The sequence below is a fragment of the Tachysurus vachellii genome, chromosome 9 (assembly GCF_030014155.1).
Source record: "Tachysurus vachellii isolate PV-2020 chromosome 9, HZAU_Pvac_v1, whole genome shotgun sequence".
NCBI classification, from domain to species: Eukaryota; Metazoa; Chordata; class Actinopteri; order Siluriformes; family Bagridae; genus Tachysurus; species Tachysurus vachellii.
This window is the reverse complement of record NC_083468.1, coordinates 10,200,853-10,224,625: the sequence shown is the minus strand read 5'-3', so window position 1 is coordinate 10,224,625 and position 23,773 is coordinate 10,200,853. Positions and strand designations below refer to the sequence as shown.

Below are 23,773 nucleotides of genomic sequence, written 5' to 3'. Positions count from 1 at the left end.
CTAATAGCCCCATAGAGTTCACAATGTGCCTCCTGAGCATTAGAGCTGTATGAGACTTGGGAGTAGGCTAGCAGCTAGAAAACACAAAAAAAACACAAATCTACAGGCTTTAGCCAATTATATAAATGCAAGACTTTTCTCACAAAACATGGCAAAGGTTTCCTATACGAGAGAAATAATTAGCACAGATCCTCTGCTCACCAGCTGAGGACAGTGTGCTGCCATCGGGACACAGGGGTTGTATAAAGACCTAGTGCAAGGTCAGAAAACATTAAACATGTTAGAGTTGTGATTAATGAGAGATAAGATTCTTTGTGAGTGCAGCAACATATATACAGCATATACAATTAATTAATAATGTAAAGCAAGAGGGAGGTGTAAGAGATTAAAGAAAGAAAATGAAACAAAGGAGAGTAAAATACATGGTATGGACAGACAAATAAAGAATATTCAGCAAAGGAAAGACGCTAAAAGGATCAGAGGAAGGTAGTGTTGGAGCATGAAGAATATGTGTGCAGTTAATTTTCTTCTAATCATTATGGAGAAATTAAAGCAGGCTGTCAAGGTGAGTTTACAGTTTATTTCTGTTTAATACCTTATTAATCCTTATTAAAAATTAGTTTTAATAAGGGTCAAGGCAGCGGTATCCAAAACATTAGACAAGACACGGGCAAGGGTCATGCAGTGAGCAAATAGGAATCCATGGCAAACAATTGCAAAACCAGTACAGCAAACCCTTTGAAAAAGGCTTAGTAGTGTCAGAAGCGAAAACACAAACAGCATTATTTCACTACTGTGTGAATATTTGCCGAAGGTACAGGTGTAACAGTAAGGCATGGTTAAAATTCTGGCTAATGTAAATGAGTAAACTGTTGTGGTTTCTGGGAATTTATGAAGCGCATTCATGGATAATGGATCTGGATCATAGTGATGCCAGAAATGACATCCAACGACACTTTCCAGAACATGTCAGTAGAGAACATTGTCACACTCACCAGAATACTGATCACACACACATCGCAACTCAATCACATTACTACTACTGTCACAGTATAAATAGTCTGTGGTGAACTCGGAAATTAGTTCCTCATTAGTTTCTCAGTAGCTCTTGGTTGCATAATTCCACTGAACTACAAACTGTTGTAGAAAGGATATTATTTATATGAGGATGAAGTTCTCTTCTGAGTCTGGTTCCTCTCAAGGTTTCCACAACTCCAAGCTAGATAGACTTGATATTTGTTTTTTGTAGTTATATACAGTATACATTTATTGTAATACCTCATCTAATTTATTAACTACTAAATCAATACATTTTTCTTTATTTGTTTTACATGCAAACAGATTAATAAAACAAATCAAGTAGTATAATATAATATAATATAATATAATGGTCCATTTTCATGGCTTGCTTGAACTTGATTTAAATTGGACTGACATCAAGTAAACAAAAATCATTCCATAAATAGTTTATTTACAAATAAATAAGAACAGACATTTTTATATTTAATAAATAAGTCAATAAATAGTAACTTATAGTGACTGACAGTGCCAATGGTTTATGATATTTCATTTAGAAACAAAATAATAAACATTATAATAGCATTAGTGTTAACTGATTTAATTAAAAAATATCTTGCAATTCTAAAAATATCACATTGTTTTCAAAAAAGTAATATATAAAAATTTAGTAAAAGTCCTTCATGTTATTAAAATGCTATGGGAATGGGATTGTACACATGTGTACCTTTACACATTATTCACTACTTCCCTATAATTTTCAAATTTAAATGATTCAACCTTTTTAAGATTTCCAGTGTTATTTTTTTTCTGTTTTCGGTTTCATTTCATTTGCAGAAGAAAAACTATACTTTATATTTTCAGGTAATCATTCATTCAATATTCTGGGTCAGAATAGCAAAGCGTACAAAAGTGAAACTGTAATAAAATGATGCTTATCACTAAGCACCTTGAAACAGTTGTTTTTAAATGTTGCTGGCCTAAACAATGCTGTTAAAAGATGCTTATTTGATGAGAAAGCTTAATACAAAGTGATTCATGATGTGGTATTACAAGGAAATGTTGAAAACCTCATAAAACTCTTTCACGTTAAAATACGTGAAACATGACTCCTTTCCATGCAGTTCATTTTTCTGTTACTAATATTTTAGAGTACCAGAATTACAACAACTCATCTCTCTCGTCACCTCCAGCAAGAGAAAAATTCCAAAAATACTAAAATACAAGAAGAAGAACTAAATCTTGGTGTCCAGCATCTCCAGAAAAAGCTTGTGCATGGGCACACAGTGTTGCATGTGCAGGCGTCGGAAACACTGCACGGCTCTGTGTGCGCTCTGTCGGAGCAGTGGCAGTGTCATGAGCAGTCTGCCAGCTCGGTGAGGTTCAGCTGCACGCTCATTCACCTCATAGTCCTGCAGAGCCTCATGCAGTCCGTCCTGAAAACGCAGCACACTGTCACCACTCTCCACGTGCTCGGCATCTAATAACAAAATAACAAGCAAAGCATGTACGTTAAAGCTAAGATTTACTTTCTGGATAATATAATAATTTTGCTATCTATCTATCTATCTATCTATCTATCTATCTATCTATCTATCTGTCTGTCTGTCTGTCTGTCTGTCTGTCTGTCTGTCTGTCTGTCTGTCTGTCTGTCTGTTCAGTAATGTATAGTTGCGTGCTTTGTGTACCTGAGTTGGCGAGTGCCATGGCTCGGAGCGTTACAGCCTCCTCGTGGCTGATGTTGAGTTGTTGGTATTTGTCAATGAGGAGTCTCAGTGGTGTGTAAAGCTCCAGCAGGCCAGCATTTTTGCACTGAGGCTCGTTCAGATGAAGATTTTCAGCAAATTGCAGTGCTTGAGTTGACGCCAGAGAACGCCACACCACACAGAGCAGCAGAGCTTCCATCCATCCGCTCTGTAGCAGTGCCATCTGATCCGAAAGTGAGAGTGACGAGAACCCTAAAGGACATTTCAGTTTGAGGAGTTTCTGTTACATAATTAGTTGTAATACAGTCAGGTTTCAAAGTGTGAATATTCAATGAGATTTCACAGGATTTCAGTTTGTATTGTTCACTATATGTAACACTATGTGTACCTGGTATGTGTTTTGCCCAGTTGATCATGACCAGCAGTTCTCGGTTTAAAAGGTCACATAAGGTCAACAAGGATTTGAGGTCACTGTCAGGGGCCACTGGGTCAGGAGTGGCTCTTAGTGGAGCTGGTTCAGAAGCCAACAACTGAGAAATCACCTTATTACCTGAAAAATAACAAAAGCATTTCATCACAAACTTACTATTCCAGTAAAGATATTTTTGTCAATAAGCAATGAAATTTACGGTGGCCGAGAAGTGCAAAACACATTAACAAATCCCAAAACAAATGAACAAATCCGTAAACACATTAACAAATCCGAAAACACATTAACAAATCCGAAAACACATTAACAAATCCCCTCTTCCGGGTTGTCTGACTTGCCTTTGTGTTTTCGGATTTGTTAATGTGTTTTCGGATTTGTTAATGTGTTTTCGGATTTGTTAATGTGTTTTCGGATTTGTTAATGTGTTTTCGGATTTGTTTTGCACTTTTCGGCCACCGTAGAAATTAGCTACAATAATAGCTATTACTTTTGTTTTCAAATTCTTATGTTGTTTTTTTTTTAAATAAATTGTATTTGGTACAAAACATAAAATGTAGTAAAATTTTCACTGTTACACTGATGGAGACACAAACCTGTTAAACCTGAATTGATATTTGAAGCTACATATAGAATATTAAGTCTAAGCTTTGAGACAATATGATATGAGCTCCTTCTCAACACTTTATATGCTTACTTAAATTCACATAGAGTCCGTGATGTGTGATGTAGTTTGAAGTTGTGTGCAGTAGCAAATCTATTAGATTCACTATATACATGCTTCTATATATGTAACCAGTAGTAAAGTGACAGCATATTTTAAAAAACCTTTATTTATATTTATCTAAAATTCCTTTTGTCCTCTCTCATCCAGATAATGACTGTATATATTATTAACTTTGTTAATTTCTTAACTTTAGCTAATTATATTTATCAAATTTTCATAAGCATGTTTATCAAAGTTATCATAAGCATGTTTCCTTTTTTTACAGGATAGAATACCACAAATTTTACATGCTAGCATAAATAATCTAAATAGCGTATGAAATTCAAGAATAGGATTCTTCTTGGTCTTCCATCAAAATATGATATGTATAATGTGTGTAAATTCAACATATGTAAATATAAAATTATGAAGGAGCTCACTTACGGATGCTTTTAACCTGATGTGTTTTAACAGGTTGGATGAAGACAGACAGGCCTGAATCTACTCGTCGTTTATACTTTTGCCTGCCTCCTCTCACACGATCCATACGTACACCTGCATAGAGTAAAGTGCACGCGCACACATATACACACACACACACACACACACACACACACACACACACACACACACACAAAATGAGGTCATGCAATTATTCATTATAGTATATAAAGTATATATTATGTGTATGTAAATGTTTTTATGTAATGAGACTTTTCTGTAGCAAATCCTAAACCTAACGTAAACCTTAACTTGTCCTGACAGTTCACAACCACATACAGTACATGTTTTTGTGATGAACTATATAATATAAAAATTGTTTATGAGGACCTTTGACACTATCCAGGCACTGTAATGAAACTTGGTTCTTTTTGGTCCTCACAAAGGGCAACATTACACACACACATACTGTACACATGCAGACACAAACACACACATTTTCCCCAAAAAGTGGACTCATTGTTGCATATGGATATCATTATATTAAATCATTAAGGCTTTCAGGGTCTCAAAGATTTTTTCTTTTATCTTTAGACACAGGTAATTATTCACTTGGAGCGGTTTGTCGCTATGTTACTGAAAGTCGGGTAATGAAGATGGCAATGTTGTAATTTTGCATATTCTGTGAATAGAGTGTTGCATTTTATCTTTAGTGAATGGTGGTAAGACCAATCATACAGTGTTTACAGAACATTACATGGAAATTCTTGTATCTTGGAATACAGCTCTTAATTCTGTCTTAAAAATGCTATGTATGGTAATGTTTTGTAGCATTAAAGGGGTTGATACAAAAACATTAACAACAATTGACAAGGCGTGAAAAAAGTGGGATAAAATGTGTAATAAAATACTTGAAATTACTTCTAAATAGAAATGTAAAAACTGGAGAATGAAGGAAGGGTTTGGATTTGATTTACCATATAATACCAAATCAAATCCAAACCCTTCCTTCATTCTCCAGTTTTTAAATTTCTATTTAGAAGTAATTTCATGTATTTTATTACACATTTTTGAGGGAGAAAAATCTGCGCTCAGCCCTGAATGATTAACAGTCACTCTAACGCTCCTGGCTCACACTTAAATGTTGGTCTAGTATTATGAGGTTACCAGTTACCATAATATTTAATGCATCTAATTAAAACTTTGCTAGCATGCTAAATATAATCCTGATGTTTAAAAGGAAATCAAATCAAAAGGAAATAACACTACGAGAGACTACACAGTATGGGTTTGCAAAGTACTGACATATATCATCGATATGTCATCACAGCTCTACATTGAAACCCTTGCATTAGCAGCTTTAGTTTAAACAACAGACAGAAATATAAATCTAGAATGTTTTGCAGTTTTAACCGCTCACCTTCACGCATCATTCCTGCCCTCAGGCATTTCTGAAAGCGGCAGGCCTGACATGATTTCCTCCGTCTCTTTGTTATCTCACACTCATTCACCACCGGACAGCTGTACTCAATATTTCCTGCAACATTGACACCCAAACACAAGTTCAGAGTTAGATAAGTAACTACAAATTGTGGTGAAACCTGCATTTAATTATTTACTATCAGGAACTAATGAGAACATTTCAGTGTAAATTTTCTTTTCTTTTTTTTGTACAATGGAGAACAAACATGTACATGTAGACTTCATGCTATAATGTACAGTGTGTTTTTTTTCTTTTAGAATACATTAGGTTTTTAAGACAAAATGGCACTTTATAGACTATTGGTGAGTGTGTATTACCCAATATTCTCACGCATAAAGGATTAGCACTTTTTTCTTTAATCAATGGGCTTTGCTTCGAAGAGGACAAAAAACGGATTAATGCGTCTGCTCTCCAGCTGCAACATTTCCGATCAATATATTGATAATTCCCTTATGCAGTATTGTCTTCAGTGGCCAATTATGGCATTTTCTCAGGGACACATCCATGTTTTTGGAAATTCAGAAGTTGATATTGCCAACAGCAGTGTTTTTATTGATTGTTAGAAAGATGGAGATTAGATATTAGGGGGAAAAGTCTACAAATGGGACATTTGTGTGATCATAACAACATATTGAGTCTTCACACGAAAATCAATCCGAACTAGTCATCATGCTGGCTTATGCATCAATTTAGTTTGATATTCTCGGTTAACTAATTAAAAACTGATACCCCAGGGCATCTCATTTTGTCTCCCAGTCTATTAAACTTTTGTCTGACTGTCTGTCTGTCACACTGACTGGAGAAATTGTACTCAGTTATATTTCCTGCAGAAAAACTCATTTGCTGTTAAAAATCTGAAACTAGAAGGGAATTAAAAAACTCAATATTACCTTGAATGGTTCTCTTAAAAAAGGCCTTGCACGCTTCACAGGATGCCACACCATAATGGTAGCCGGATGCAAAGTCTCCACACACCAGACATAAGCGTTTGGGCCCATGGCTGAATGACGGGACATAGTCTCGGTTTAGGATGGAGCCTGTCTGTGACTGCAGCTGTAGCTCTTCATTGTCTTTAGCAGTGAAGTGTGCAGGATCGAGAGATTGGGAAAATACACTATAACCACTGCTTTCTGATGTGCTGCTCAGGCTGAATGGTGTTAAATTTGGTGAGTCGGATTTAATGCTTGGCTCTTGTGGAGAAGGCGGGTCATCAGAAGACGAGGGCTCCAAGAGGCTGTGAATGATACAAACTGTTGTGTTATAAAAAGATTTCACATCAGTGGCTCCCTGTTGTGGTTTTAAAAACTTATGAAATAAATCTTCTGTGTTGTGACATTTCTCTGTATGGAATATACCATGGATTTTAGGTGAGCATTCAATGCTGGTGCAGTCACAGTGTATTTTTTAATTTCCTAGTTTACATTTTGATATTCCTGACAATTTCCTTACAATTTTTGTCCACTTGTCTATATTCACTCTCTGTCTCTCTGATTGTCCAATTGTTTGTCTGTCTTCCTATCATTCTTTCTCATCTATCTACAGTATCTGTCCACATGCCTCTAACTGTCTAGCTGCTTATTAATCCATCCATCTTTCATTTGTTCTGTTTATCCTACCTGTCTGTCTTAATATACCGCCACTAAAGGATCTTTATTAATCGGTTTAAAGAGATCAGTCACATACATTACTTTTCTTTTTCTTTTTTAAGGGTTGAAAAAAGTAAAAAGCTCAGAGTAATGAACTATCATCAACAAGTTGACAAATTAAATTAACACAAATACATGAGTGAACAGCTGTTTTTTGGTTATAACACGTGGCAATTTAATCAGTTTTATTATAGTTAATAAGTCTATAGGAATAGAAACATATTTGTAGAAATTATATTAGAATTTTCTAAATTTCTAAAATGACAACATCTATCTATCTATCTATCTATCTATCTATCTATCTATCTATCTATCTATCTATCTATCTATCTATCTATCTATCTATCTATACTGTATATTTGGTCAGTTTTATCACCTTTCTTTTTATTTACATTTCTAGTATCCATCTATCTATATATCCATCTACCTACCTATTGATAAGATATATATTAATAGATAAGATTTCTGGTAATTTACATTTCCAATTCCATGGCACCATATTACATATTACATTACATTTCCAATTCCAAATATTAAAGTTTAGCAAGGTACAGTGTCTCCTAAAAAAATTAAAAATTGAATAAGATGCACGTTTAAGATGATTGTAATATTGTAGCAGATATTTATAGCAGTTCGCAAGTAGATTTGGCATGGACATTGTCACAAGACAATTTCCTATAACTAATAATATCCACATAATAACTACATAAAAAGTTACTGCTGAATAAGATAGCATGAAAATAAATTGTGAAATGTAGGGTAAATATTTCCTCATGTAATCAAACGTCTCAAGTACATAGGATTATTAAAACAGCATACCTGTTCTGTTCATTTAGAAACTGGAAGTTGTCGCTTAAACAAAAGTCCTGCAACTCCATGTTGTAAATTCTAGCTGTCTAAATTTGAATGTTGGAAAAATGAGAAGAGGATTAAAAAAATTAGATTTGGAGGATAATGTAAAAACAGAAAGAGAGAAAGATGTTGAGAGAGCAGTGCTGACACTGAAGCTTCAGGCCTATTTAACTACTGAGTTGAGAGGGAGGAGTTTAACACACTAATCCAGATACAGGTGGGTCAAACCCTGCTGATGGGTTCTTCTGCCTGACATATCAACACACCTGAAATACACACACACACACACACACACACACACACACACACACACACACACACACACACAGATAATAATTTACATTTTAATCAACAAGAAATAACTGGAAATTATTCAGTTCATTACAAAAACTTAATCCATTATTTGATTAACTTGGTATAAAAATTTGTTAAAACAGCTAGGGTTAGGGTTAGGTTAACACCTATAGTATGTAGACATTTGAGAATTGTTCTTTCATCTCTTTGACAATTATAAAATTATTTCATCTTACATAGTGAAAAAAGTAAAAAGTTTTGTAACTGGGTATTTGAACGAGTGACAAATGTGTATGTTTATGACTGACTGAATTATTGATTGACAGGAGGATTGTCAGACTGAAAGATATGTGTGGAGATACAAGCCATCTGAAAGAAAAATTTAGTTTCTTGTAGATTACCAATTTCTGGACTTTCCGAGATTGTATTGTGTTTTAAATTAGAATATATTTTATTTTGAAATATATATATTTTTTTAACTTTTTCAGAAATTTAAAGATGTTATCATTTTTTGGTACAGGTCGTGTTACTAAGATAATCTTTAAAGTGAATATCTGACGATGTAAGCATGCAGTTTGTAGGGTGCTAAACTGGAAGCAATAAGCATTTAATGCTTGCTAGCTACTTTAGCCTGATAGCTGATTTGTTACTCTAAAGAAAATAAATGTAGACACCTGTCTTTACTGACTCACTACGTATGGGCTAAGGACAGACTGTACATTTAATTTGTCTATTACTACATTTATGCTTAGTTCTCTATAGTTTTACACATTAACTTGTAGTGTCTTATAAGCTCGTCTGTGTGTAGGATAAAATTTTAGAGGCCCTGATACTATTAGTCACATCTCACATTAGATATTTCTAATGTGTGTGTAGTGACAGAATTATTACAGTTTTAGTTAAATGAGGGACTCATGTTGTGTGTAAATAGATACATTTCCATCACCTTTTGTTTTAGATACTAAGAAGAAACCAGTCTGATCACCAATCAACCAGCAACATTATGGCACTTCCTCCATCCCGCTCTTACTGCTGCTTACATTTACAACACAGAGCAGAGGAAACTTTCAGCTTATACACAACTATGAGCAAACTAGGATACACTCTATTACCAGTTCCAGCTCTTTATGTTCCATCACATCAGTCTTTAAATGTTTTAAACCAAAGCTTGTGTATACACAGATCATACCAAAACATGTCTAATACTGTTGAGGTCCCCATTGTGCCACCAAAACATCAGACATTTGAAAAGGTGTGAGGTGGGGTCTCCATGGATTTGATTTGTTTGTTGAGCCCATCCTAGAGATGATTGATCGGATTGAAATCTGGGGAATTTGGACGGCTAGTCAACACTTGGACAAGAAAGTTAGAGACTGGCAGAGTAAGAAAACAACTCTCCACTGACCAAGATAACCACCAACTCATTCATATGTCATGCAATAACTATAGGATGACATCAAGTGACCCTCAAACAGCAGCTGGGGTCAAGTGCATAGTGAGATAACCAATAAGAACCAAAAAAGATCCAGGCGACAACCAAGAGTTTTGAGGACTATAATGGACTATAGTAGTGTCATCTTCTCTGATGAGTCCGACTTTCAGCTTTGTTTAACACATAATTGTCTAATATTTAGACAGAGACATGAAGAGGCTGTGTCTTCCACCCACTATGAAATTTGATGAAGGATTGGTGATAATCTGGGGGCAGAAATCAAGTCATGGAATCAAGCCATGTACAAGGTTATCCTGGAAAAAACTTACCTCTCCTCTGACAATGTTCCACAACTTTAAAATTTTGTTTTTCAATAGTCCGTGCTGAACAGCCAGTTCACTCAAGGCTTGTCTGGAGGACCACCGGTTCAAGACTTTGTCCTGGCTAGCCCAATCTTCAGACCTAAACATCACTGAAAAAAAAAAAAATCTATCTATCTATATATATATACTAAACTATATACAATCTCTTTTCTTCTAAAATAACTCATATATTTATATTTAGCTTGTAGGTTTTATTACTGATGATTATGCAACTGAGCAGATTAGATATTAGCATGCTTCATCTGGCTCATCACACACTGTGCATGCCAAAGTGTCACCTCAGCAAATCTGCTGCATCACAGATAATCACTGGAATGAACATACTGACACACTGACACAGACACATGCACATGCACAAACACTCACCTCCATTCTCACTCTACTTACATTAAGGTATTCTCTTTAACTAACTAATTTCCACTGACCTGCTCAAAAGTCACCAAGGGGTTAACTCTTGGTGTTGGGTAGAGGCCTGGATAAAATGGGAAGGTTGCATCAGGTAGGGGCAGGGAGCAGCCAAAGGACATCAGCAATATTGAAATATGTATGGTAATATTTTGGCATAGCAAAATGGGCTGCACTTTCCACTTCTATATAAGGTACAGAAGGATCAGGTATATGTATACAAACCTTAACCTTAATCCTATTATTAAAGAACCAATGGTAACCTTGTCCCCATATTAAAGGTCTTTACATTATTTCTATTCAGTTTAGAGTATTTTTGTATTTTCATGAGCTAATTCCTCAGTCTGACTAATGATTAATTAATCATGTGAGATCAGCATCAGCTTGTCATTGGCTACATGTAACCAAGTGCATGTATACAGACAGATAAAAAATTTATAGACTCATACACAATCACACATGCATACAGCTGAGTAACACTGACCCCATTTTGGAGTGTTACAAAACAGATTCATTTCTGACCCACTGAAGGGCCAATCTCTCTCTCTCTCTCTCTCTCTCTCTCTCTCTCTCTCTCTCTCTCTCTCTCTCTCTCTCTCTCTCTCTCTCAGGTGAGAGGATTATCTAGGCTACTGGCACACACCTGTCTTTGCTTGTCTCAGGATTTAATATGTGATAAAGCACTTTATCAGCAGGAGACTGGTACTTATTTAGACATTATATTTATAAAGCGTGGGAAACGATTAAGTGTGTACATAATGAATAAATAAATGTTGTATATTTGGTGAAATAGTAGTGATTTTAGATGTAATGAACATAGCTGCATGTGTCATATCTTAATACTAGAGTTATTTCTGTGATTCCTTGTTCACTTCATTGTGTATGTTTTCCTGTATTGTGTCTCTCTGCATAAGGGTGTCTGCCTAGTGCCATAAAAGAGAAATGGTGAAAATATTGTCACACAATGAACTCCTGGTACTCCTAGGTTGGAAGTCATTGGCAATCGACATCTTAAGTCTTTTATTTTCCAGCCGATTTAATCTCTTCTTTTTATACATAATGATGTATATGTGCATTATTATTATTATTATTATTATTATTATTATTATTATTATTATTATTATTATTATTATTACAGCTGATTTTTATTATACTGATTTTATATCCTGTTATTATTATTACTATTTTTTTGCCTTTAAAATCTCATTTAGGTTTCACTCTAGGGCCATTTAGCACTTTAATTAAAACTTCAGACAAATACAACCCCTCCCTTCAGACTTCAAAACATGACCCCAAAACAAACTCAAGCCCCCCACTGACGCTAGAAAGCCTGAATGCCTTGCTGTATTGATTGGCTGGATGTAGGTGATCCACATCATTTGTCTTCTCTCCCAAACATTTATTCTGACCAAAGCCTGGGGCAACACAAACACTGGACTTTTAGATCTGAGTGGATATTTAATTGACAGCGGCTAAAATGTAAAGTATGGGATTCCCGGAATAAAGTCTTTATTAGGCTGAAGAAGTTTCATGAATAAAATAAATACAATTTTTCTTTATAATACATTATTATTTAACATTACTCTCCCTTAGTTAGCGACATTTCTCCTTTCTTTCACTTTGTTTCTTTTCCACACTTGCTTAGTCATTTATCTATTTTTTAATCTCCTCATCACAATTTTGGTCTAAAATCAATAAAATATAAAATAAGAGAATCTTACAATTTCAGTATCACCCAATGTTGTCAACACTGTCCATATCAATATCAATTAAAGACAACGGCAAAGATATTATTTGCAATGTTTTCAAAAGTGAGTCACGATCTTTGCACTAAAATGAAAGTCTTTTGTGCTTTTGTGTGTCTCAAGTGTTGCATTCATTGTCTTTAAATTCTGTGCCTGTTCTACTGTGTTTTAATATAATATGGTCTCAATATATACTAGCGCTATGTTAGCATTTATCTATTTTGTTTAGAAGGAGGCAATTTAAAGCATTGCCTTATTGGGAATAGCACTAATATAAGAACAGTGATTAATAATACATTGTAATACTTCAAATATGCACAGACTGGGCCACAAAACAAGTTTGTGCAATTGGCTATAAAAACAGGACATGTTGGTGTAAACCCATAGCTAGTTCTATATTATCATATAGTGTAAATCATATAGTGTAAATCTCCAACTTTTTGCTTGTTTTGTAAATTCTAGATCCTGCCGTTTGTGAAACACAATGTCACAAATTCGTTTAACACTGGAAATTGCTCACAAACAGATTTACAAAAAATTTACAATTCAGGATATTAATTATATATTTTAAATGTATCCCAGACATGAGTGTGGCTGGGAAAATCTCCCTGAGTTGGGACAAGGTTTAAAAGGTATACCATCCTTATCTAAGTAAAAACCTGAGAAAATCTCAGGAGATCATCAGTTTCAGATATAGTAAAACAATTCATCTGGCACCTTCAACCATGTCATGATCAAAATCATTGAAATCACATTCTCCCTTATTCTGATCTTTGATTAACTGAATTCTTGACTTATATATCAAAGTATTTTATCAACTGAAATAATAAAACCTTTCTTAAGCATACAAAGCCTGAATGTTTCTACACATGCAGCAAAGCAGAAGTACGGGAAGAAACTCCACTATAAGACTACAAAGACCATTTCCACCTAAACAAAACACAATTCCAACACCAAGTGGCTAAACGAACAGACAGAAAAAATATATAAACATTGCGCATGCAACAAAACTGACACAAGCAATCGGTCATTAGACTTTACAAACACAACCAGATTCTCAGATTCCAACGGAATAAGGATGAGCACCATGTGACCAAAACTCACAGAACCAGAAGCAAAAAAAAAAACCCTTTTATTTTATTAACCAACAATTCAATTTTTATAAATTTTTTGCTGTGTTCCATCTTCTCCTACTCTGACCTTCTGACAATAACTTCGAAAGTACCAGAATTATTCAAATACACCTCTTAGTTTTTGATATGTACTCATTTTGTGCGTGTCGTTTTTAAGCAAGAATCTCATTTTGTGCGTGTCGTTTTCAAAAATAGGCCTAGGGTTGTAACTAGGATTAGGGTTGTAAGTTCTTATTGTTGTCAGTCTAACCAGATGTTTAATGTTGCTACTATATAATTTTCCACATTAACAAACCCGGAAATGTGGGAACGATAATTTCAGCGTTTAAATGAATTGGTTACATTCTGGCACTTCAGGTTTAGTGTTTCTGTTTGACACATTTAGCCTCCTGTTCTATATTTGATGGTGTCAGTTATAATGATCAAAGGAACCAAAAACACAAACACCAGGTTTGCAGTCAAACTGCAAACACAAGACTGTTGTGTTAAATACTACTTATTTGGAATCTCTCAACAAATTATTTTGTGGTTTGTGGCACATGTAAAAGGTCAATAATAGTCCATACAAGCAACATTTAATACTTAATGTTCCACTGTCAACCAAAAATCAGATATAAACAGAAAGAACAACATATGAATTGGATTGAATAATTTGAGACATTTGAATAAGTTAGAAAATAGAAAAAAATATTTATGTAAAAGTCAGCCCGTTTATGGGAAAAAATATTGAATATTGAATTCAACTCATTCAAATATAACTTTTTCTCTTAGTAGATTGTTCTAAAATAAATATCTAATCATTAAATGTGTTTCTAGATTTTTAAAACAATTAATTTAGGGCTAGAAAGCAAAACACAATTTTAAGTAGTTTAATTGATTTTTAATTCAATTTTAAATTTAATTGTAATTTCTACATTTGTCTAGAAAAAGGAGTTAATGGTCTTAATATTTGTTATCTAATAATCTTGTAATGGATCAATTTACATTTAATAGATACAGTATCTTATCAAATTTTTGCAGTGTTGTGTTTAATCTAATACAACTTGCTCTGCTTTAGCTACTGTTTATCATTACAAACAGCCTGTAACACATGAATAATGGAATCCCCCCCCCCCCCCCCCCCCCCAAAAAAAAAAAAAAAAAAAAACAACAAAAAACAAAAAACAAAAAACAAAAAAAAAACAGAAAGAGTGTAAAAAACTATTTTACAAAGAGTTTACCAATTATGGAATCTGACTGTGAGGATTTTTATGATAGCTACAAGTTTAATGGAACTCTGAGTATTTTCAGACTAGCAAGTAACAAGTACTACACACGTGCAATGTCCAGCCAAAATATAAATGCTTCTATGGCTAAATGGAATAGACACAAATTAAATAATGCACTAATCATTGTGAAAATTGGTTGATTTACCTGATTAGTACATGTTATATGTTTGGTTTTATATTAGCTTTACTAATAAAAACAAGCTAAACGTACAAGCCATGTGCACTCACATGACTCACTAAAAGCAGGACGGATCTCTGCCTCTTGCTGCCTTCATTTTCTTCTAAATGTCTCTACAAACATTTGATGAGAGGCCATAGGTGACAAAAAAATAAAGCCCAGGTTATTGGCCAAGTTTTGGTTGAAGTACAGTATGAAAAGTAGAATTAAATTTGTGGGAACAATATAATTTTAAAGCTCCAGCTAAAAAGCTAATTATCTCATTCCTGTGAATTAATGACCTTGTTTCCAAATCTTAGTCATTTGTAATTTGAATCTAGATACCTTCCAATGCACAATTCTGCTTTCAAGCTCAGGAAGACTTCTAATTGTGTCTGAGGCTCATGTGGCATGCCAACAAATGACGAGATTCAAAACGGCCCCTTCTTCCATTTGTAGCTCTGTGATGTCCCTGTGATGTGCAAGCGTGTTTGAAATACTGAACAAATCAGCAGTCACTTTTAGGTGAATGAGTGGAAATGCAGTGGGTCACGAGAAACAGCTTGGAAAAGCACCAAGAAAATCCTAAACCTATGCATTTTATTTGTTTCCTTTACTTATTCGGTTAATCAGCCACCCCAAAACAAATTTGAATCAAAGAATATAATTTTTAGACTTGGTTTTGGTCTCTGGTTTTATTTCTTAGTTTAACCTCTCTTTATGAACTGGGCACCAGAAATTTACACCTATAAATAATAATAATAATAATAATAATAATAATAATAATAATAATAATAATAATAATAATAATAATAATAATCATAATAATAATAAACTGTTAATTGTGCCAAAATGTTTATAACTTATATGTTCAGAGAGTGGAATTCAATCAGAAATACAATAAAATGTAAGTCACTAAAAACTTTTTAATTCAATTTAATTCAGTTTATATGTATAGCACTTTTAACCATTCACCTTGTTTCAAAGCAGCTTTACAGAAGTATAGAAACAGAAGAGAAAAAACTATATAATAATAATAATAATAATAATAATAATAATAATAATAATAATAATAAGAAGAAGAAGAAGAAGAAGAAGAAGAAGAAGAAGGAGAAGAAGAAATAATAAGAAAAAATAATAATATATACATATAAAATATAAATTTAAAATTTAAAATACTATATCTCTTTTTAAGCCATTTTTATAATGTGTTTGGTTTTGGTCAGAAAGCTAATATTCCTCTGCACCCTGGGATCTGCTAGGATCAACTCTGAGTGATTTAATGAGCTTGAGTGTGTGTGAGTGATGTAGGTGCATTGGCCTTTAAAAGGCTTAAGGGCTGTATTCACATAAACACACAGAGTATTAGGGTTAGGGAGCCTGATAAGCAGGTTAGGAGTTTACTTACACAGCATCTATGAGAATAAAACAAGTTGATGTTGCTTATTGTTTATTATATGCCAACTTGGTGTATATATCTAATAAATGTTTGATCATTTTGTTTACAATACCTTCTACATTCCCCTGGCATTTTATTAGGAACCTTTTCATTCTGCACATTCATGCCATGGTCACAGAGATCTTCCTTATTCTGATGATTGATGTGAATATTAACTGAAGCTCTTGCAATGAATCTGCATTATTTTTAGCATTGTGCATGCATAAATGTCCAGGTGTACAGGTGTTCCTAATAAAGTGCACAGTGAGTGTAAAATATATAATATACAGTAGTTCATGTAAAGTGTGCATTACTTCTTCTCTGATCCAACCATGGTTCTGTTTACAGACAGCGAGTGGACAGGGATAATTTTTATAATCTATAAACTTTACTATAGTTTACAATAAGACTTAAGACTGTTAAAAGTCACACACAAACAAACAAATAAACAAACAAAAGTGCTGTCTGATACAAGCACAGCATACATTGACAGGAAGTGGGGAAAAAGCCTAATTATCATGTAGCTGGTTGTGAAAATAAAGAAAGATCTTGTTGTACAAGACTTTAAACAGTTGTATAAAGGACATTATTACCATTTACTATCCGGTGTCACCCAGATGAGGATGGGTTCTAGTTGCATTACAAATTCATATTTATTATAAATCAAGCATGAAAATTAATAGTAATAAAAAAAGCCTGAGAATATGAATTCTGGTGGAACTGACTCTAATTAGTCATGAGATCCATCAAAGTCTGAAATATGACACAAGAAACACAAAGTGTAATATTGGCAAATTTATTTTCGACACCTCCGAATTAGCCATATCAAAAATATAAGGCAATACAATGAACAAACGTCTTTGAAAAAACAATTATTCACCGTAGAATTTCACAAAAGGCCACAATTACAGTGCAGTGTGTTACACATGGGACATTCGCAACCGTACAATCACATACATTAAGATTTCGATTAGCTTTAGATTTCAATGACAGTGAAATTCATTCATCAAACATAACACCTTATGACATTCAAATACATGTGCTTTCCTAAGCAGTTTCAGATCAACTCTACTGAATTGTGTTTTACTGACTCAGCATCTGTACGTCACATAGCCTACCTTTAACATAGTAAAATATTTTGTGTCTAAATGTTTTGTATATTGCATTTGTGTAACCTCTAGAAAATTCTATATAAAAATATATAAAAAAAACACAAAACAATTTACAGCCATAACAGATAAAACCTATAATGTCTATAAAATAATCCAATAAAATAGGATATAGCTAATAGATAACATTTGCTATTTGTGTGTGTGTTTGTGTGAGTGTGTGTGTTTTGCTTAAGCAGGTATGCAGTAGTTTGGTCTGCGTGATGCGATGAATCCCCTCAGACACACACACCTATATGAACCTTCTGTGTTTACACACTGTGCATTTCTACACTCTGGAAAGGTTGGATCCTTGCACTCATCCACATCTGCAGTGCAGCAACACAGAAAACAAACACGCACACACTAAAATTCAGAATGTTTTCAAAAGTCAAAAGACCAGTATTTTGTTGCATTTAAATGCAATTTAATATTTTATTTAAACAATAAAATAAATATATTAATAATAATAAAATATCTTGCTGCCCTTTTTTTATTTTTGGATATTTTTTATTTTTCTTATTTATTTATTTTTCTCTACTTTTGTGTTTGGAAATGTTTAATAATGTTACTAAACACTCACTCTCACTCACTCACTCACTCATTTTCTACCGCTTATCCGAACTACCCCGGGTCACGGGGAGCCTGTGCCTATCTCAGGCGTCATCGGGCATCAAGGCAGGATACACCCTGGATGGAGTGCCAACACATCGCAGGGCACACACACTCTCATTCCCTCACGCAATCACACACTACGGACAATTTTCCAGAGATGCCAATCAACCTACAATGCATGTCTTTGGACCAGGGGAGGAAACCGGAGTACCCGGAGGAAACCCCCGAGGCACGGGGAGAACATGTAAACTCCACACACACAAGGCGGCGGCAGGAATCCAACCCCCAACCCTGGAGGTGTGAGGCGACCGTGCTAACCACTAAGCCACCGTGCCCCCCTGTTACTAAACACCTTCCAGTTTATTTAATATACTCATCAAATACATCAAATGTATTATGCTTAAACTGTAGATGTAGAATATTAAATTAATAACATTATTCACATATCCCACAGTTAGAAATAAGAACAGTGTTACCTAGACAGGTCATAGAGGAGATATCGAGCTGATAGCCATCATAACAGTCACAGGTGTATCCTTCACCTACACGAACACAGCGGCCATTTTCACAGCCCTGCAGTATACCACACTCATCCTCTGGCAAGCCAGCGAATGACTCGTAGCGCCCTGAAAACACACACACACACACACACACACACACACACACACACACACACACACACACACATACACACACTTCTTAGGATGACTACGAAATGGGGCAGGGAAGAAGCTAACTTCAGATAACTATAAATCTGACTGGGCAGGAATTCAGAGACTCTGAATTGATGATAATTAAAACAACAACAATAACAATGCTTCCAGTAGCTAGTTATAGTTCAACATACATTTGACAGGGTCATCACTGATCTATTGTTACAAAACCTGAAAAATGGCCTTCAGTCTCACTCAAATTTTACAATATTTATATTTTTTCTTTTCATAAAAAATCACTATATTACTTAAACAAAACATAGATAAACCTTAAAGTACATTTAACTTAAAACTATTAAATAAAAAACTGATATGAAATCTGTCTGTGTACGTACTTTCATAGACTCGCTGTGGTCTTTCACTTCCTGGTCTTCTATCAGTGAAGGGTGGGAGAGGGGCGGGGTCTCTCCATGACTCCTCATCTTCATCACCTTCAGTGAGGAGGCCAGGACTAAATCGTGAGCCATAGAAGCGCTCGTTACGAGGATCTGGTGCAAATGGCGGAGCAGCAGCTGAGTCATAATCTTCCTCCTCATAGTAAGGCCTGGAGCTAGACCAACAATATTTTGTTGTTATTTTATACTTTCATATTATTTTCAGAAATTATTATTATTATTAATTCTTCTTCTTATTATTATTATTAGTAGTAGCAGCAGTAGTTAATGTCACTGCTTGCCTACCCGAGACCAGGAGGCACAAAAGGGGTATATGAGTCAGCCGGGCGTGTCCTCAATCCAGGTCTGCGTCCTGTCCCTACACTGTAGTAATCGTAATCAGACGTACGAGGTAGCTCTTGGTAAATGACCTCACCGTATGGTGTTCCATAACCCCCTCCTCCACCTGGCAGTGGGGCAAAACGCTCTGCATACCGAGGTGAATTTGGAGGAGGACCAAAAGTGGTGCACATTGCCTCATATTCCTCTGGAAAAATAAACAGAACACATCTGAATAGCCATCACACACTCACACACACACAAACACACAAATACACACACACACACACACACACACACACACACACACACACACACACACACACACACACAAACACACAGATTTGATTCTTAGGATCAGATACAATGAGAATTTATGCAAAAGATCTTGTGTGTGCTTACCCTCATCTCTGCGTGGACACAGAGCACACTGAAGCCCCCATGCTTCTCCGTATAAACAGCAACACTCTGTAAATGTCACTTGAATTCCTCGCAAGAGCCTCTGACACACCAGATCAGCTGTTACATGCTGCCAACAGAATGACAGATTCTCATCTATAGAGAAAGAGAGAGAATGAGAACAGACAGCATTAATACAGCAGTACAAAAAAAAGTTTTATTAGAAAACTTTTTTATAATAAAAAAAAGTCTAAAAACCCTATTGGAAGGTTAATATAAAAAACAAAAAATTACCTAATAATAAAGCATTTACAAATAATCATAAAGAATTTCATTTCAAAGAGTTAGGTCTTTAGATGTTGTGTGATGACAGCCAATAACTCCTGGTCTGTTTTTCTGCTTTGTAGCTGAGCATTAATGGTTTAAATCTGATGCAAGCAGCTACAGGAAGTAGGAGGAGGGAGCATAGCAATTGGGTAGTGTGGGAGAACTGGGTAAGGTTGAAAACAAGTCATGAAGTTGTGTTGTGAATTGGATGCAGGGGTTTAATGGTGCAGAGATGCAGACCTGCCAGAGGCAAGTTGTAGTAGTCCAGTCTCTAAATGATGACAGGGGACTGAACAAGCACCTTTGGCTTCACCCTCTAACAATCTGCCTGAAGGTTGGCCCTATTTGTGAATATGTGTACATATGAAGCCCTGGTGTTTCTCTCAGGGTGTGTTCCCAGCTAGCCCAGAGTATTCCAAAGATCCATATGACTTTGATCTGGATAAAGTGGTTACTGAAGATGAGTGAGCATATAAATAAAATTGATAGCTCTATCTAGAGCTGATCACAGTCTCTACAGTCCCTTTAGCAAGAAAGATCTTTTTAACTTTCTACAGCTATTTCTTACTAAATATCCATTGTTATTTGTGCATTGTTATTTGCATCATACTGAGAAAACATTTTATTTCACACATATTTTATTTCACACACACACACACACACACACACACACACACACACACACACACACACACACACACACACACACACACACACATTGCCAGTTCAAGTAGTTTCCCACAAAAAAGCCTAAAATTCTGCACAAACTGCATCACAAATTTGAAAACAAACAAACAAACAAACGTACAAACAAAAAACCCCTTGAAATATTTTTACCTGCAAAATTCACAAGATCGCCCTGGACAACGTAAATAATAAACTAATTTCCCCCTAATTACTTTAAGTATGTGTTAATATGTTACACTTGCGATACTCCCTAAACATAACCTAAAATATTCCTGACTTTTTTTTTCTGACGTTTTATACATTACACATAACTTTCTCAAAGGTAGTATTACTAAATGTGCTCATTCTTACAATATTCTCAATGTTTGCTAACAACAATAACAAACCTAATTGGTAATGTTTAAACCTAAACCTTTAAGCATTCCACCATTTCCAAACTTAACACTTTGGCAACCTCTGACAACTTCTGACAGATACAGTATGTCTTCAAATTAACTGGAATAGAAATCAGTTATGGAATAGAAATAGAATAGAACTGGAATAGAAATGAGGCACAGGGAACATAGATTTGATTGGATTGGTAAATATTGTTTTTAGCTTTTTTTGTTTTGTTCATATGGTGACATATAGTATAGATTTACAGTAAAATACATAATAATTGAATGTAAAAATATAAATGAATATCAATAGGTCTTACCAACAGTGAGGCCTGAATTGTTGACACACGAGCGCTGTGTGTCATCCAGCACTAGAGGCGGCTCACACGTGCAGTAATATGAACCAAGTGTATTCACACACACACCGCCTGGACACATATCCCCACTCTCACACTCATCATTATCTATAAACAGAGAGACACATATAATAGTCACATTCGTATTCTCTTTGGTAATGTACTTAAGAAAGCCCTACTAAAAATATCACATTGAATAAAACTGGACTAAGGTACTCCTTTTTGATGTTTTAGAATAAAAAAGTTTAGAAACTTCAGTTTATTTTTTATTTTTTAAAATTACAGTGGACTTTTAGACTTCATTGTCTTTTTTTTAAATGTCAGAGATTTGCTAGCTGGAATGTCAATACGTTGATGTCCTGTATCTAAGAATGAACCTCAAAACCATGAAAATGTTAATTGACAAATTGACAGAAAATAAAAACAGAAGAACAAAGCGAATAAACTGCCGTAAAACTGATTAGACCCACTAGTACAACCAGCGTGCAAGGTTAACATCCAGCGCATGGAAAATGCTCTGTGGGAGTGGATGGCTACCAACATTATATTACTCACCAGGGTAGGTTTCTGTTTTAAGAATTTTTTAAGAAAAGTGATTTATATAATGATCTACAGTCAGTAATCTCTAAAGTACCAGAATATATAGTACAGTGGCAATTAATATATTTATAAGTCACAACTTTATAGTCAGCCGTGAGGCTTATCTAGGTGCGCCGTAGCATACTGAAGGCGGGCCTTGTTGTGGCATGAGCACAGTAACCGCTTTCTCCTGGAAACTCAACCATGCAAGTCAACCAAGTATCTCCTTATTGTGATACTCGAAACAATAGCACCACTTTTTTCCAGAGCAGCCTGTATTACTCTGGAATTTTTTTGTGGGGTTTCTTTGTATCCTGAACAATTCTTTGAGCAGTAGTGGATGAAAACTTTCTTGGTCTACCTGACCGTGGCTTAGTATAAACAGAACCTCTTATTTTCCACCTATTAATCAGAGTTTGAACAGTACTGACTGGCATTTTCAAGTGTTGAGATATCTTTTTATTCCTTTTTCCTGCTGTATAAAGTTCAACTACCTTATCATGCAGGCCCATTGGCAGTTCTTTTGTCTTGCCCATGGTGCAGTATCCAGTACATCACCTCATGAGCTGGGAAACTCACTGACTATTTATGCACAGACACTAAAAAGCACTCCAGATCATGATGGAGCGTCCTCCACTATGCCGGGTAGAAAACATCTTCAGTGGGATGCCAGTATAAAGTTCAACTACCTTATCATGCAGGCCCATTGGCAGTTCTTTTGTCTTCCCCATGGTGCAGTATCCAGTACATCACCTCATGAGCTGGGAAACTCACTGACTATTTATGCACAGACACTAAAAAGCACTCCAGATCATGATGGAGCGTCCTCCACTATGCCGGGTAGAAAACATCTTCAGTGGCATGCCAGTATTGTTGGAAGCCATCAGGACCAACCAGGTTACATTATTTCTTGTCCCATTTTTGGTGATCCCTTGCGAATTCCACTAATTCTTGCAGGTTAGTAGTGTAGAAGGAGACAAGGCTTTCAAAGACATTTTTTAGACATTCTTTAATCCTTCTCGCAGATGCCGTCTTATGGTTATTGGACTGCAGTCAGCATCAGTAATGGCCTTAATTTGGGTCATAGATTCACAGACAGCCCATCGGATCCTCCGGCTAAGTGCAGGTGAAATTTTATTGGGTCTACCACTCGATTTTTTTTGTCCCATAACTCTCAGGATCTTTTAAGAAATTTAAAACGACTGTCTTACTGCGTCCAACCTCGGCAGCAATGGCATGTTGCGAGAGCCCTTGCTTGTGCAGCTCAACAATCCTGCCACATTCAAAAACAGAAAGCCTTTTTGCTTTTGCCATCCGGAGATCATA

General features: G+C 35.3%; 2 protein-coding genes across 6 annotated transcripts in view; both read right to left on the bottom strand.

Annotated features, from left to right (window-relative positions):
* The window catches only part of LOC132851049 (latent-transforming growth factor beta-binding protein 4), a 424,131-nt gene that overhangs the window by 345,632 nt on the left and 54,726 nt on the right, over positions 1–23,773 (bottom strand). For 3 of the 5 annotated variants that reach the window (XM_060877624.1, XM_060877627.1, XM_060877628.1), the window contains 6 exons: positions 21,833–21,976; positions 20,125–20,277; positions 19,690–19,930; positions 19,345–19,559; positions 18,773–18,922; positions 16,900–18,010 (listed from right to left, as the gene is read on the bottom strand). In XM_060877624.1, the coding sequence (XP_060733607.1) occupies positions 17,874–18,010; positions 18,773–18,922; positions 19,345–19,559; positions 19,690–19,930; positions 20,125–20,277; positions 21,833–21,976 (1,040 nt within the window). In that variant the 3' untranslated portion in view covers positions 16,900–17,873. Of the gene's footprint in view, positions 1–16,899; positions 18,011–18,772; positions 18,923–19,344; positions 19,560–19,689; positions 19,931–20,124; positions 20,278–21,832; positions 21,977–23,773 lie in introns of those variants that run through there. The other 2 variants (XM_060877626.1, XM_060877625.1) reach the window with 1 other exon arrangement.
* On the bottom strand, positions 1,659–8,397 carry esrrd (estrogen-related receptor delta). Its single transcript, XM_060878568.1, has 7 exons — positions 8,246–8,397; positions 6,671–7,014; positions 5,718–5,834; positions 4,301–4,411; positions 3,112–3,273; positions 2,706–2,975; positions 1,659–2,497 (listed from the first exon to the last, which is right to left on the bottom strand). Exons 1-7 carry the CDS (start codon positions 8,302–8,304, stop codon positions 2,253–2,255), a joined length of 1,308 nt encoding a protein of 435 aa, XP_060734551.1. The 5' UTR covers positions 8,305–8,397; the 3' UTR covers positions 1,659–2,252.